This window comes from Prionailurus bengalensis, chromosome C1 (genome assembly GCF_016509475.1).
Source record: "Prionailurus bengalensis isolate Pbe53 chromosome C1, Fcat_Pben_1.1_paternal_pri, whole genome shotgun sequence".
Lineage (NCBI taxonomy): Eukaryota > Metazoa > Chordata > Mammalia > Carnivora > Felidae > Prionailurus > Prionailurus bengalensis.
In genome coordinates this window covers 4,323,638-4,336,692 of record NC_057345.1, presented here as the reverse complement: position 1 = coordinate 4,336,692, position 13,055 = coordinate 4,323,638, and the positions used below count along the sequence as shown (strand labels likewise).

Genomic DNA, 13,055 nt, shown 5'->3' with positions numbered 1-13,055 from the left:
GCGGTACTTATAGCGGCGGCGCGGGACGCGCGGCGTTCCTCCCGCTGGCCCCGGCCGCGGCGCGCCCTAGTTACCCCAACGACGGCGCCATGGAGCGGCCGGCGCCCCTGGCCGTGCTGCCCTTCTCGGACCCCGCGCACGCGCTGAGCCTGCTGCGCGGCCTGAGCCAGCTCCGCGCCGAGCGCAAGTTCCTGGACGTGACGCTGGAGGCGGCGGGCGGGCGCGACTTCCCCGCGCACCGCGCCGTGCTGGCGGCCGCCAGCCCCTACTTCCGCGCCATGTTCGCCGGGCAGCTGCGCGAGAGCCGCGCCGAGCGGGTGCGACTGCACGGCGTGCCGCCCGACATGCTGCAGCTGCTGCTCGACTTCAGCTACACGGGCCGCGTGGCGGTGAGCGGCGACAACGCCGAGCCGCTGCTGCGGGCCGCCGACCTGCTGCAGTTCCCGGCCGTGAAGGAGGCGTGCGGCGCCTTCCTGCAGCAGCAGCTCGACCTGGCCAACTGCCTGGACATGCAGGACTTCGCCGAGGCCTTCAGTTGCGCGGGGCTGGCGAGCGCGGCGCAGCGCTTCATCCTGCGCCACGTGGGCGAGCTGGGCCCCGAGCAGCTGGAGCGCCTGCCGCTGGCGCGCCTGCTGCGCTACCTGCGCGACGACGGGCTGTGCGTGCCCAAGGAGGAGGCCGCCTACCAGCTGGCGCTGCGCTGGGTGCGCGCGGACCCGCCGCGCCGCGCCGCGCACTGGCCGCAGCTGCTGGAGGCGGTGCGCCTGCCCTTCGTGCGCCGCTTCTACCTGCTGGCGCACGTCGAGGCCGAGCCGCTGGTGGCGCGCTGCCCGCCCTGCCTGCGCCTGCTGCGCGAGGCGCGCGACTTCCAGGCGGCGCGCTACGACCGCCACGACCGCGGGCCCTGCCCCCGCATGCGCCCGCGCCCCTCCACCGGCCTCGCCGAGATCCTCGTGCTCGTGGGTGGCTGCGACCAGGACTGCGACGAGCTGGTCACCGTCGACTGCTACAACCCACAGACGGGCCAGTGGCGCTACCTGGCCGAGTTCCCCGACCACCTGGGCGGGGGCTACAGCATCGTGGCGCTGGGCAACGACATCTACGTGACGGGTGAGGGGACCGGGGACCGGCCGGGAGGGCCCCGGGTGTTAGTCTCCTGCGGCCTTGGGAGAGTGCGTTTTCCGAACCTGGAATCCTAGAACCGCCCCACAGTGCGAGCGCCCCTTCCCTTCCCCCGCCCCTTCTTGGCCAGTGGGGACGCTTCGAGAGCTGGTGCTTTCGACCTGGAAGTCCGTTGTGTGAGCTGCGACAAGCAGCTCCTTGTGGTCTCTGTGTTCCCCGATGTTGGGGGGGGGGTGGGAAGTGTAGGCAGCCTAGATGACAGATGAGCCCACTCCTTGCCCGGGAGGTGCCCCCACCCCCATTTGGTTAGAGGATACTGGGGCATTCACCCCGCACAATGGGCGCTTTCTTCTTCTCCCTAAGGAATCCAGGGACAGGCGGGGGACTGGCGCTCGATGAGACACCCATTTCCCGTCCTGGGGATTTCCCCCACACAGCTGAGCCCCACAGGCCCCTTGACACGCTCATTTTGTCACCAGTGACAGGGTTTCCTCAAGCTTGCACCTAGGCTCGTCACTGGGGGGGTCACATGGTGTTTAGGCTGCTCCCTAGTCAGCGACTGTAAACATGGTCACATGCTAAGAGGTTTTCTTCCAGTTACTTGGCTCAAACCCCAAAACACTGCCGAGTCATGCTGGGCGGGTCCCATCCTGCCCCGGTCCTGGGCATCTCCCACATTTTTCATTAAAGATAAATCCCAGTTCAGACATGGGGCTACCTCCTTCCCTGGGGTGAGGAGGGGCGGTCTCAGTGACAGCTATATAAGGAAAGAACCCAACTCTCTCGGCAAGCAGCCCTGGGCCCTGCGGAAGGCTGTTATCAGTGAACTGAGGCTGTGCCCCTCATGGCACCTTCAGGAGAACGCCAGCTCTGAGCTCTGGTGTTCCCACCCCCCAGCCCCACACACACCACCAGTTGGCGAGTGGAGAAATCTTGGGTTAAGGATGTGCTCAGCTCTTGGCCTGCTGCTCTGTTCCAGCGTTTGCTGGAATATGCTGGAATTGGTCGCTTTCCAGTTTGGGGTTGGTTGGCCCTGTGTTTGGGAACTGTGTGCCCTCCCAACACATGAAAGTCTGGCCAGTGCACTCCCTCCCAGAACTGGTTAGACTCGCCCCAACTTTGTACACCCTTCCATAAATGTCTCAGTTGAGCAGCTAATCCTTCGGGGTTAGACAGGTGGCTGGGTCATTCCATACAGCTGCCTGGAGGGAATTTCACAGGGGCAAGAAAGCTGGTTTCAGCTGCCTTGGACGCAGTTATCCTTTAGGAGGAAGAAAGCAGGCAGAGTGCGCTTTGTAAGAGCTTTGTGTTTTAAAAAGCTCAAGGCTGTGAGACAGGATGTCATGCGTGCTTTGCCCTGTGGCGCCAGCTCTGGGGAGGGGGGATGTGACCCCGCCCCTGGATTCTGGGGATCCCTTCAGGCTGTGGGAATTCTAATGTGCTGGGTTTAACTTATGATTACAGCCAGCACCCCGGGGGGCAGTGAGTGGTTGGCTCTTTTTTTGAAAGAAATATGGAAAGCACTTGATTGATTTTTTTTTTTTTTTTCCCCTGGACGAGGCACATGTCGGTAACTTGTGCCTAAATCAAGAACTGGATCCCCAGGATTCCCCCCGTAGAGTTTCTTTTCGTGCTGGGCTCTTGCTTGCAGTGTGAGGTAGATTTCCTATCGGGTTGTGCTCGCCCTGCCTTGTTTGCGGCTGCCCAGAAAGGCCAGAATTCCACAAACAAGGCCGTGTGTGCCCTGCCACATGCTTTGTGGCCCCCCAGAAGTTTTGGCTCTGAGACCCAGGCCCTGGTGCAGTTGGGGTGTTGGACAGTGTTTGTGGGGGTCCAGACCGCGATTGCTGTTTACTTAGAATTCTGGCTCCAGGGCCCTTGTTTGACCCATACGGACTGGCGGTGTTCTTGTGGCAGGAAGCTCTTACACCCCTGGGCGGCACCTGCACTGCCTCAGCCCCCCCCCTCCCCCCCCCCCCGCATGGAGCCCCTCTAGCCAGGGCTTTGGTGAGAGAACCCATGTGTTGACGCTGAAACCCAGTGAGGCTACTTCCTGCCCTGGGAGGCTCCCTCTGGGAAGTTCATCGAGGCCCGCGTGGGTGCCTCACCCCCGAGTCCGCACGGGCTGACCTGTGCGATGCACGTCCTGGCAGGTGGGTCTGACGGCTCCCGGCTCTATGACTGCGTGTGGAGGTACAATTCCAGCGTGAACGAGTGGACGGAGGTGGCGCCCATGCTGAAGGCCCGTGAGTACCACAGCTCCTCCGTGCTCGACGGGCTGCTGTACGTGGTGGCCGCGGACAGCACGGAGCGCTACGACCACACCACCGACTCCTGGGAGGCCCTGCAGCCCATGACCTACCCCATGGACAACTGCTCCACCACCGCCTGCCGCGGCCGCCTCTACGCCATCGGCTCGCTGGCCGGCAAGGAGACCATGGTGATGCAGTGCTACCACCCGGACACGGACCTGTGGTCGCTGGTGGACTGTGGCCCGCTCCCGCCCTGGTCCTTTGCCCCCAAGACGGTGACTCTGAACGGACTTATGTACTTCATCAGGTGAGTATCCTGAAGCCGAGGCCCCTCCGCAGCCTTTCTTACCAGGCCCCGTGCTAAAGCGCATCATCACTGTGCTCCCATTTCACAGATGAGGAGGCAGGCCAAGCTGGCAGCCAAGGCTAGGTCTTTCTCACCTGTTAGAACAGTTTCTGTGGGCTTCTAGGTTTTCTTGATCAAGGGATCCTGACTGATGGAGTTAGATCCTTGGATTATTGATTGAGTGGAGTTAGGGCCTTTTAGAGAGCTGTCTGAGACTCTAGAAGCTAAACCACATGTTGCTTTGTCTGTCCTCCACCCTGAGGATCCCGCTGTATAGACCCTGGTGGTTCCCATGTGGCATTTATTAAGAAAGGAATCTGTCCTGGGGCGCCTGGGTGGCGCAGTCGGTTAAGCGTCCAACTTCAGCCAGGTCACGATCTCGCGGTCCGTGAGTTTGAGCCCCGCGTCGGGCTCTGGGTTGATGGCTCAGAGCCTGGAGCCTGTTTCTGATTCTGTGTCTCCCTCTCTTTCTGCCCCTCCCCCGTTCATGCTCTGTCTCTCTCTGTCCCAAAAATAAATAAACTTTGAAAAAAAAAAAATTAAAAAAAAAGGAAAGAAAGGAATCTGTCCTACGTAAGGGGGGTTTTGCATCTTAAGAAGACTAGAGGAGGGGCATGTGGGTGGCTCAGGCGGTTGGGCGTCCGACTCTTGGTTTTGGCTCAGGTCCCAATCAAGCCCCACATCGGGCTCTGCGCTGACAGCGTGGAGCCTGCTTGGGATTCTCTGTCTCCCTCTCTCTCTGCCCATCTCCTGATTGCACTCTCAAAATAAATAAACATTAAAAAAAAAAAAAAGACTAGGGGAGGGCTTTTTGGAGACTTTGGGTCTTTGGGGAAGTGTTGCTTTGTCAGAGGGACCCTTTGCTCACCCAGCAGTATGTCTTCACCCTGCCGCCGGGTGCAAGAGCCAGGGGTGGGGGGATCAGCTCCACCCCCCTTATTTATTATTTTTAATGTTTACTTGTTTTTGAGAGAGAGTGTGTGAGTAGGGGGAGGGGCAGAGAGCGAGGGACACACAGAATTGGAAGCAGGCTCCAGGCTCTGAGCTGTCAGCAGAGCCCAACGTGGGGTTCGAACTCACAGACCGTGAGATCGTAACCTGAGCTGAAGTTGGATGCTTAACCAACTAAGCCACCTGGGGGGCCCCACCCTCTCTGTTTAAAAAAATTTTTTTTTTTTAACGTTTATTTATTTTTGGGACAGAGAGAGACAGAGCATGAACGGGGGAGGGTCAGAGAGAGGGAGACACAGAATCCGAAACAGGCTCCAGGCTCTAAGCTGTCAGCCCAGAGCCCGACGCGGGGCTCGAACTCACGGACCGCGAGATCGTGACCTGAGCCGAAGTCGGTCGCCCAACCGACTGAGCCACCCAGGCGCCCCGCACCCTCTCTGTTTAAAGCAATACTTGGGCATTCAGCACATGTCTCTGCAGGTCCCATCTATGCCTTTCCCGCCTGAGCTGCACAGGAAGGGCCCACGGCCCTGGGATCTAAGGATCCCACAGCCACTCGGGACCAGGGACCACTCCTAGCAGGGAGCCGGCCCTAAAGCTGTCTGGGGGGGAATGATGAGGACGATAGTTAGCATGCGTCAGGGCCCCCGAGCTGGGTGTGGTCTGCCTCCTGGGCAGGAGTCCATCTCTATGACTGTGTGACTCTCGAGATGGGCACCACTGTCATCCCTAATTCATAGACGGCAGCAGAGGCTTAGAGGGGTAAGGAATTTATGGGACGGCACGGGGTTTGAGTCCAGGATATCCAGCCCAGGGCCCAGTGCGGTGTTGCTATATCGTGGTCTCCCTGGGCCAGGCTGTGGCCTTGGGAGCATGGGGCAGACATGGAGTGGCCAGGGAGTCACCATGCATCTGTGTGTCTTGACTTGCCACAGCCAAATATCCCCTCCTGATGGGCCAGCAGTCATTCAGGGAAGTAGGAGCTCCTGTCTGCTGTGCACAGCCTGTGTGTGTGTGTGTGTGTGTACATTCATGTGCACTTGTAGGTGTGTGTCCCAGTTCCTCCCTTCCTGGCCTAGAGCCTGTCTGAAGCTGTGGGATCAGGAGGGAAGAGTAAGAGCTGTACTGTGGTTTCCTCTGTCCCCTCTTAGGAGCCTCAGAGGACATATGCACTTGGCTTCTCAGCCCTTCTCTTGCGTCCTCAACTGCCCTGGCCTTTGTCTGCTCCCTCCACTCTGCTCCCCCAGACTAGAGGCTCCTTCCCAGGCTTTCTTGGTGAGCACATGCAGGGCAGAGGTAGCACATCATTGTATGCCAGGAAACCTCCGGAGTGCTTAGAGAAAGCCCTGGAATCTCGGCCAGCTCCTGGTCCTGTTATAAAACATCATCTGACCCTTCGCCCAGCTCCCCCTCCCCCAAGTCAAGGTAGATGTCTTCAGAGAGGGGGTGGAGACAGCTATAAATACTTCTCTCAAGAGTGCCAGAACCTTGGCTTCAGCCCCTCAGAGTCCGTTCCAAGTTGAGCGCCTTTGAGAATGTCCTCCCCGCCCTGTGGTCCTAGAATAAGACGTGCGAAAAGGCCAGCCTGTCCACAGAAGGCCCCCTGTGCTTTCCTCATCCATGTCGGGGTCTCTTGTCAGGTGCTAAGCCCCCGCAGCTGGAAGCATCGGGGTGCCCCCCACACCCCGTGTTAGCCTTTGTGTGGGTTCAGCTAAGCCATGGGAGGCTGGGGGTGGGGGGTGGGCTCAGCTCTGCCCTATCCCAGCCCCCAACCACGTGGAGATAGTGAAGGGTGGGGAAAGGCGTCCCGATTGACCTCCAGGGGGGTGGTGTGGGCAAGACCTGGGGTCTGGTTCAGATGCACTTTCACGTTTGTCCCAGAGTCACTCATTTCATGCCTAGTAAGCCTCGTGTCTAGTAAGCCCCGTCGCACCCTGCTCGAATGCCACCTGTCAGGGCAGCCCCTGTCCACAAGCTGCTGTTTGCAGGGGCACCTGGCACTGGGTGGAGGCCTCAGCCTCTCAACCGCTGCGGCCCTGACAGTTTATACGTCTGTGCTGGGGGAGGGCAGCCCAACGGCCTCTGGCACTGTCATCCTCACATGGGCCATGAACTAAGATAGGTTTTTACACCTTGAAATTGTTGGAGGGGGAAAAAAAAAAACCCAAAGCAGGAGCCGCATTATGTGGTATGAAAAGTTACACGAGATTCAAATTCTGTCCACAAATAAGGTCTTTTCGGAATGCAGCCAGCCCGTTTCCGAACATCGGTGGCTGCTTTTGCGCTACAGCAGTCACGTTGGGGAGTAGGTACAGAGCAGGCTCTGGGGGCCTGAGATGTTCACTGACTGACCCTTCTGCTGACCCCGGACTCCTTACTCTCACTGCCATCTGGGGCTAGTGCCTGTGCTTTTCAAGGCTGTGCCTTTGAGCCTTTCCTTGCAGGGATCCAGAGCGTGTCAAACAAGGTGGAAAGACCCTGACCCCAAAGGGAGGGGCAGTGCTCGTGCCTTCTTTCCTATGACTGTGCCTATCCTGCTGGGCACCCAGGACACGGCAGTGAGCGGGAAGAGACTGGGGGGCTGACAGCGGTGGGGAGGGCCCAGGAATAGTCAGGGCGCGTCAGGGAGTGCAGGGGGGCAGGAGGGCTGGCCTGGACTGGTCAGCCGTGGAAGGCTGTTGTGAGGAGAAGACACACAAGTGCAAGTCGGAAGATGGAGAGGAGACTGGTGGGCAGGGATGTGGGAAGTTCAGATCTGGAGCCAGCCAGGGGGGCCGTGCTGGTGTAGAGCAGCGTGTGTGTGGGGGGGGGGGGGGTAGGGTGGTTAAACCTGAAGGTGTTTGATCTTCAGGTTTGAGAAGTAAAGTCTGCTTCTGGCCTCAGAGCCCAGGCCGGATAGGTGTGCGGGCCTGTGGCCCCTACAAACCAGGGATGAGGGCTCACTGGCCTGTGGACTCCAAATGACATCAGAGACATTCCCAGAGGAGAGGGGCCTGTGTGGCCCTTCTCTCCACACAAGGATGCTTCCTCCTGCCTCTGATACGTTCCCCCCCTCCCATTCACAGGGATGATTCTGCGGAGGTGGACGTATATAATCCCACAAAGAACGAGTGGGACAAGATCCCATCTATGAATCAGGTAAATATGCGGCTGTGTCGGCATTGGTAGCACAGGCTGGTCCTGTTTTCTGGCCAGAGTGTAGTCATGACGTGTTTGGGAGATGGTCCTGGTGGGCAGGGCCCATGCTGAGCCCTTTCCTGGTGTTATTGCACTTAATAGAGGGCTGGGTTTTCCCTCGGTTTGTACTTCAGGGGCACTGAGACCTTAAATAAATCCCAGGGTTAGACAGTTTAGTGAGTTCATCCATTCGGACCAGCATTCGATGAGTACCTGCTATAAGCCAGAGAGCATAGGGAGAAGAATATTCCCCAGAGGGACAGCAAATGCAAAGGCCCTGGGGCAGAGTATGCCTGGTATGGTCGCAGAACAAACCTCACAGTCCAGGGTGGCTGGAGCAGAGTGAACAAGGGGACAGCGGAGGCAATGAAGTCAGACAGAAGGTCTTTGGGGATTGACCCTGGGGAATACAGTTATTTATTGAGTGCCTACTGTGTGCTCTGAACAGGACACTGCTACCACTATCTGATCAGGGTGTCTCCCCTCTGCTTGTCGAGAAGAGAGGTGCTGAGTCTGACCCTGTGATGGAGCTGGGAAGGCTCGGTGGCATTTGGCCACGTGAGCAATCTCCTTAGTCCTAGTAGTTGTATATCTCCTCAACATCTTTTTTCTTCCTTAAAGTTCCCAAACCTGCTCCCATGATACCTCTGCATGGCAATTGTCACAACTTACAACATCCCAGTTTAACATTTGCACTTAGCAGATGGGACTTCTCCCCGTGATGACCTACACGTTACAGCAAATTTGGGCAAGAGGAGAAAGTCCAGGGGTGTGGTTCAGAGCCCAGATGTGAGTCAAGTCCTGGCTCAGCCACCGTCAGCCACATGAGGCACTGCTTTCCCACCTGTACGATGGGAGGACAGCCGGGCCCGCCCCAGGGCTGGTGCTGCTCACCGGGAGAGTCGCTGCTTCAGCAGCCTCCCGGCCACTGTAGGAACCAGGCACGGCGTGTGGCGCGCACCCCTCACCCCCAGCCCTGGTTCTGGAGCCGGGGTGGAGGAGGGCATTGGCCTGGCCTGGGGAGCGTGCAGAGGGCCGCTCTCATTTCTTCAGGAAGTGGCGAGGGTCCCAGGCACCTTCTCCATGGAGAGAGGCCGTAGGGTTTCTGCGCTGGCCTGGCTGCCGGCCTCCACTTGCCTGTCTTCCTTGACCCGCAGGTGCACGTGGGGGGCAGCCTGGCCGTCCTTGGAGGGAAGCTCTACGTCTCAGGTGGTTACGACAATACGTTTGAACTCTCTGACGTGGTGGAGGCCTATGACCCAGAGACTCGGGCATGGAGCATAGTGGGACGGCTCCCGGAGCCCACCTTCTGGCACGGCAGCGTCAGCATCTTCCGCCAGTTCATGCCCCAGATGCCCTCTGGTGGGCGCGGCTTCGAGCTGGACAGTGGCAGCAGTGACATGGATGTGGCCCGACCCCGGCGGCCACAGAACCCTGACGAGCTGCACTAGCCCTGGCCTGGCCCGGGGAGGGCCTCGGTGCAGGTAACACAGCATGTCTGGGGGCGGGGCAGTGAGCCCCTCCTTCGTGCACAAGGACGGGTTGGGTTCACCAGGTGGAGCTGGGCTCTTGGGTCGCCGAGTGAGCCTCAGGATGTGACACCAGGAGAGCCTCTGCATTTAGAGCCGGACTCACAGCTGCTGGGAGCTGCCTCCCTGCCAGCACAGGGCTCTGGCTCTAGCAGGTGATCCCTCATGCTGCCTCTGCCTATGCCTACTTGCTTCCATGTCAGAGAGGACGGCCTCTTGCGGGGACAAGTCCTCCCACGAGAGTCTGAGAGTGATCCAGGCCTGCTTTCCTAGGCCCGCGGGCTCTGCTGGCCTGGACCATCGGGAATCTGGCAGACGATGGCTGCAGTGGGGTCCCCAACTCCACGTCCGGTGCTGGACATCCCAGGGGCCAGCTCCCTGGATGGAGGCGGTCTGCCTGCCTGGCTCCTCACACCTGCTGGGATGTCCCACCAAAACGTGCCTCACAGGCGCAGGGCAGTGTGACTGGACGGGAGTGTGGCCTTGAAGTGGGCCCCAAGGGACGTGCTGAGTAAATCCTGTCTCCAGTGAACCTGGGTTGAGGCAAATGCTGGGTGCTCCATCCGCCTACCCCACCAGCTGGTGTTGCCACCTGACTTGGAGGCCTCCAGGACCGTCGTCCCAGGTGGATGCACGAGAGGGCAAAAGCCTGCAGGTGCAAGGTCGTGGCTCCTCCCTGGGAGGCCCTAGGAGTTTCTCATTGAAGCCCAGCCAGGCTGATGGTTGCGGATGCCCTTCTCTCCCCTAGGAACAAAGAATCCTGCTGCTTCCAAAGGAAGCCCTGGATGGGGTGGCCCCCGTGATTGGCTGCAAGGTAAATGCAGTCTGGCCCTTCCTTAGAAGAAGGGTAGGGTGGCCAGGGATGCAGCCAGAAAAGAGTCTCTTACGGTGCCATTGCTGAAGGTCTCTGCAGGGCAGGGGGACAGCCACGCTCCTCCCAAGCCTGGGGCATCCCCGGGAGGGTGGCGGGAGGAGCTCCCAGGAAACTGGGGCTCAGGGGTCCCCGGTTCCCTGTTTTCTCTGGGGAGTGAGTGGTCTGGCCTCCTCAAGGTCCCCAAGGATCCCTTGGCTGGATGTGTCTCTCTTCCAAAGAGGAGGATGCTTGCATTTCCCTCACTAGAAAGCTGGAAAGCAAATGTTTGTTGAGTTGCCTTTCCCAGTGAACCGCCTTGGAGATGTGTTCTTAGCAGGAGAAGAAAAGTTCTAGATGTCGCTTCACAAACAACACTTTCTTAAACACTTTCTTTGGCCAGATGGCAAGGGTTGTTCTGGGGGAGGAAGTCTTGAGGCCTAAAGAGCTGTTGGCTGGGGCCCCCACCTTCTCTGCCATATGCCGTCACTGTCTGGTTAGACCTGTTGCAGGAGCAGCTCCGGTCCACAGCCAGCCCTTCCCATCCCCTCAACTGTCACTCACTGGGTCACTCCCGCACACCCACTGCGCCAGGCGCTGCCAGACAGCCGGCCGGGTGGTGGTCCTGCCTGGGGCTCCCCCGCCAGGCGGGCCTGGCCGTGGGATCCCTTGGGCCCCGGGGGACTCCTTCATGCCCCAGGTCCCACCTTCACCCCTCCTGGCGTGCGTGTTCCCCCTCGATCGGGACTTGCTGCCCCTGTCCCCCAGTGATGGTCTGACCTCCCCTCCTCGGGGCTGGTGCTGCCTCCTCCTGCTCTGGTGCCTTCCCAGCAGGCTCACTCCGCGGGGGGTTTCCATGCCCTTTGGTCCCTGTAGGTAGAGGGTGTCCTGCCACAGTGGCTTGTCTCCTGTCAGTGGCAGTGGGGAGGGCAGGGCAGCGCTGCACAGGACCGAGGGAGCCCTGATGTGCACCAGGCACGGAGCTCTGCGCCAGCAGCTGCGGCCTGCCCACTCGGTGTGGGGACAGGCCACGCAGATAGGTGTCACGATGCCTGCTGACAGGTCACCTGCAGCCACCCCCCCACCCCTCCCCGGAGCAAGAGTGCAGGCCTTGATCTCGTGGGGAAGGCTTTGGCGCCCTTCCTGAGGGCTGTCTCCGTGGAGGGTCCCTTTGGCAGCCGGAGAAGGTGGGGTGAGGAGGTGCCAAGGCTGCTGGAGCTCTCCCCACCTCCCTCCAGTGGGGCTGGGCGCTGTCAGGGTCAAGGACTTCCCGTGGTCAGCGACTTCCAGGGAGAGGTATCGTGTAACACTTTTTTGTCGGGACGGGGCGCTGCAAACACGTTTTTCTGACAAAACCAGCCTCTGTGGACCGTACAGCAGGCCTGGTCCGTGCTGAGGGCTAGCGACCGCTCTGGCCTTCACCTGGCCTTCCCTGCAGATGCTCCCTTGTGGCAGGGGGCCCTGAGTCCTGGGTTCCTGCCCTTGGTTCTTCACCGTGACCAGCTGACACACCACTGGCAGCTGTTGGTTGGCTGGTTCAGTGTGTACCCGTGACGTCCTCCTCCACACTCGCTCTCTAGAACTACGCGGGTCTCCTCCACCCGGGCCCCATCCTCTGTCGGGAGCACCAGGGCGGGGAAGGGGAAGCAGCAGCCTCAGCAGCAGCGGGTTCCTGCAGTCCGCAGCCGGGGGTCCACGGTCAGGGACGGCCCTTCGGCAGCACCTGCTGCCCTGCCCAGCCCTCCCCACTTCCCCCGGTGGGGGCTCTCGCCTGGGGACACCCCCCCGCCCCCACCTTAGGAATGTCTATACACTGACCAGGGTCAGAGATGGGCCAGCTGGAGGTGGAACTGTGTTTGGATATACGGAACTTTTTAGTCTACGAGACAGTTTAAGTTATGAAAATTCAGTGACTCATATTTAATGCTGATTTGCTATAAAGTATTCTATATTTATATGACTTCAGAGACTCTTATGTACTAAAGGACACGCCCCTTTCAGTGTCCCAGCTATCTAGTTCCAACCCCAGACGGTGGGGCAGATTTGCCTATTTATTTGTCCTATAGGCCTAGGTGTCCAGAATCCTGTTGAGAGATTTTAGGATGCCTTCGATGTATACTTTTTGAAATAAAACTATTTCCTATAACTCGGTGTCCTGGTCTTCATCCTGCCGCTGCTGTCTTGGAGACTTCAGGCAGAGGCGAGGCGGGGCAGCGGAGGGCTGCCCCCGTGCCCACAGAGGAAGAGGACAGACCGGGGTGCCCAGGGCTTGTGCAAACGGTCTTGGAGCAAAGCTTCTGAGGCCCTTTCTTGTCTCCGATCGTTACAAGGTGGCAAGTAGTGGGAAGCGGAGGCTGAGCCCAGGGCATGAGGAGCACGGGAGTCCTAGCCCCACGTGCTGCCCCACGGCCAGTTTGGCCTCCCTGCCTCCACCCCTTCACCCGGTCCCCTGCCTCGCTCCCCCCACCTCCTGAAGGTGGGCTCTCCGGTGGTGAGGAGACCCCCGTCTGCAGGGGGTAAACCTCAGACCTGGGGCGGGGAGTGGGCCCTTAAAGGAGGATCCTGGAAGAGGCCGTGAAGTTCAGAAAGGTTCCTTGCGTATAACCCAAGGCATAGGCCGGTTTCTTTGTGGGGCAGGGAGCATTTTGAGGCCATAGTTTATTTTTTAATAACCTCACTGAAATAGAGCTGAGACAGTTCGTAGTCTGGGCATCGGCTGTTGTGCCTGAATATGGGCCTTACCTCTAAGCACCCCAGTGGTCGAGGAATACAAGGAAAGACGGTTAGATGGGTTCTGGGTGTAAAACAGATCGTTTCCTTCCTCAGAC

The 13,055-nt window shown here is 59.4% G+C and overlaps 1 protein-coding gene across 1 annotated transcript; it reads left to right on the top strand.

Annotated features, from left to right (window-relative positions):
• Nucleotides 1-12,373, top strand: KLHL21 (kelch like family member 21). The gene is made up of 4 exons (XM_043573678.1): nucleotides 1-1,110; nucleotides 3,276-3,681; nucleotides 7,737-7,809; nucleotides 9,006-12,373. Exons 1-4 carry the CDS (start codon nucleotides 90-92, stop codon nucleotides 9,297-9,299), a joined length of 1,794 nt encoding a protein of 597 aa, XP_043429613.1. The 5' UTR covers nucleotides 1-89; the 3' UTR covers nucleotides 9,300-12,373.
• The last annotated feature ends 682 nt before the right edge of the window (nucleotides 12,374-13,055 follow it).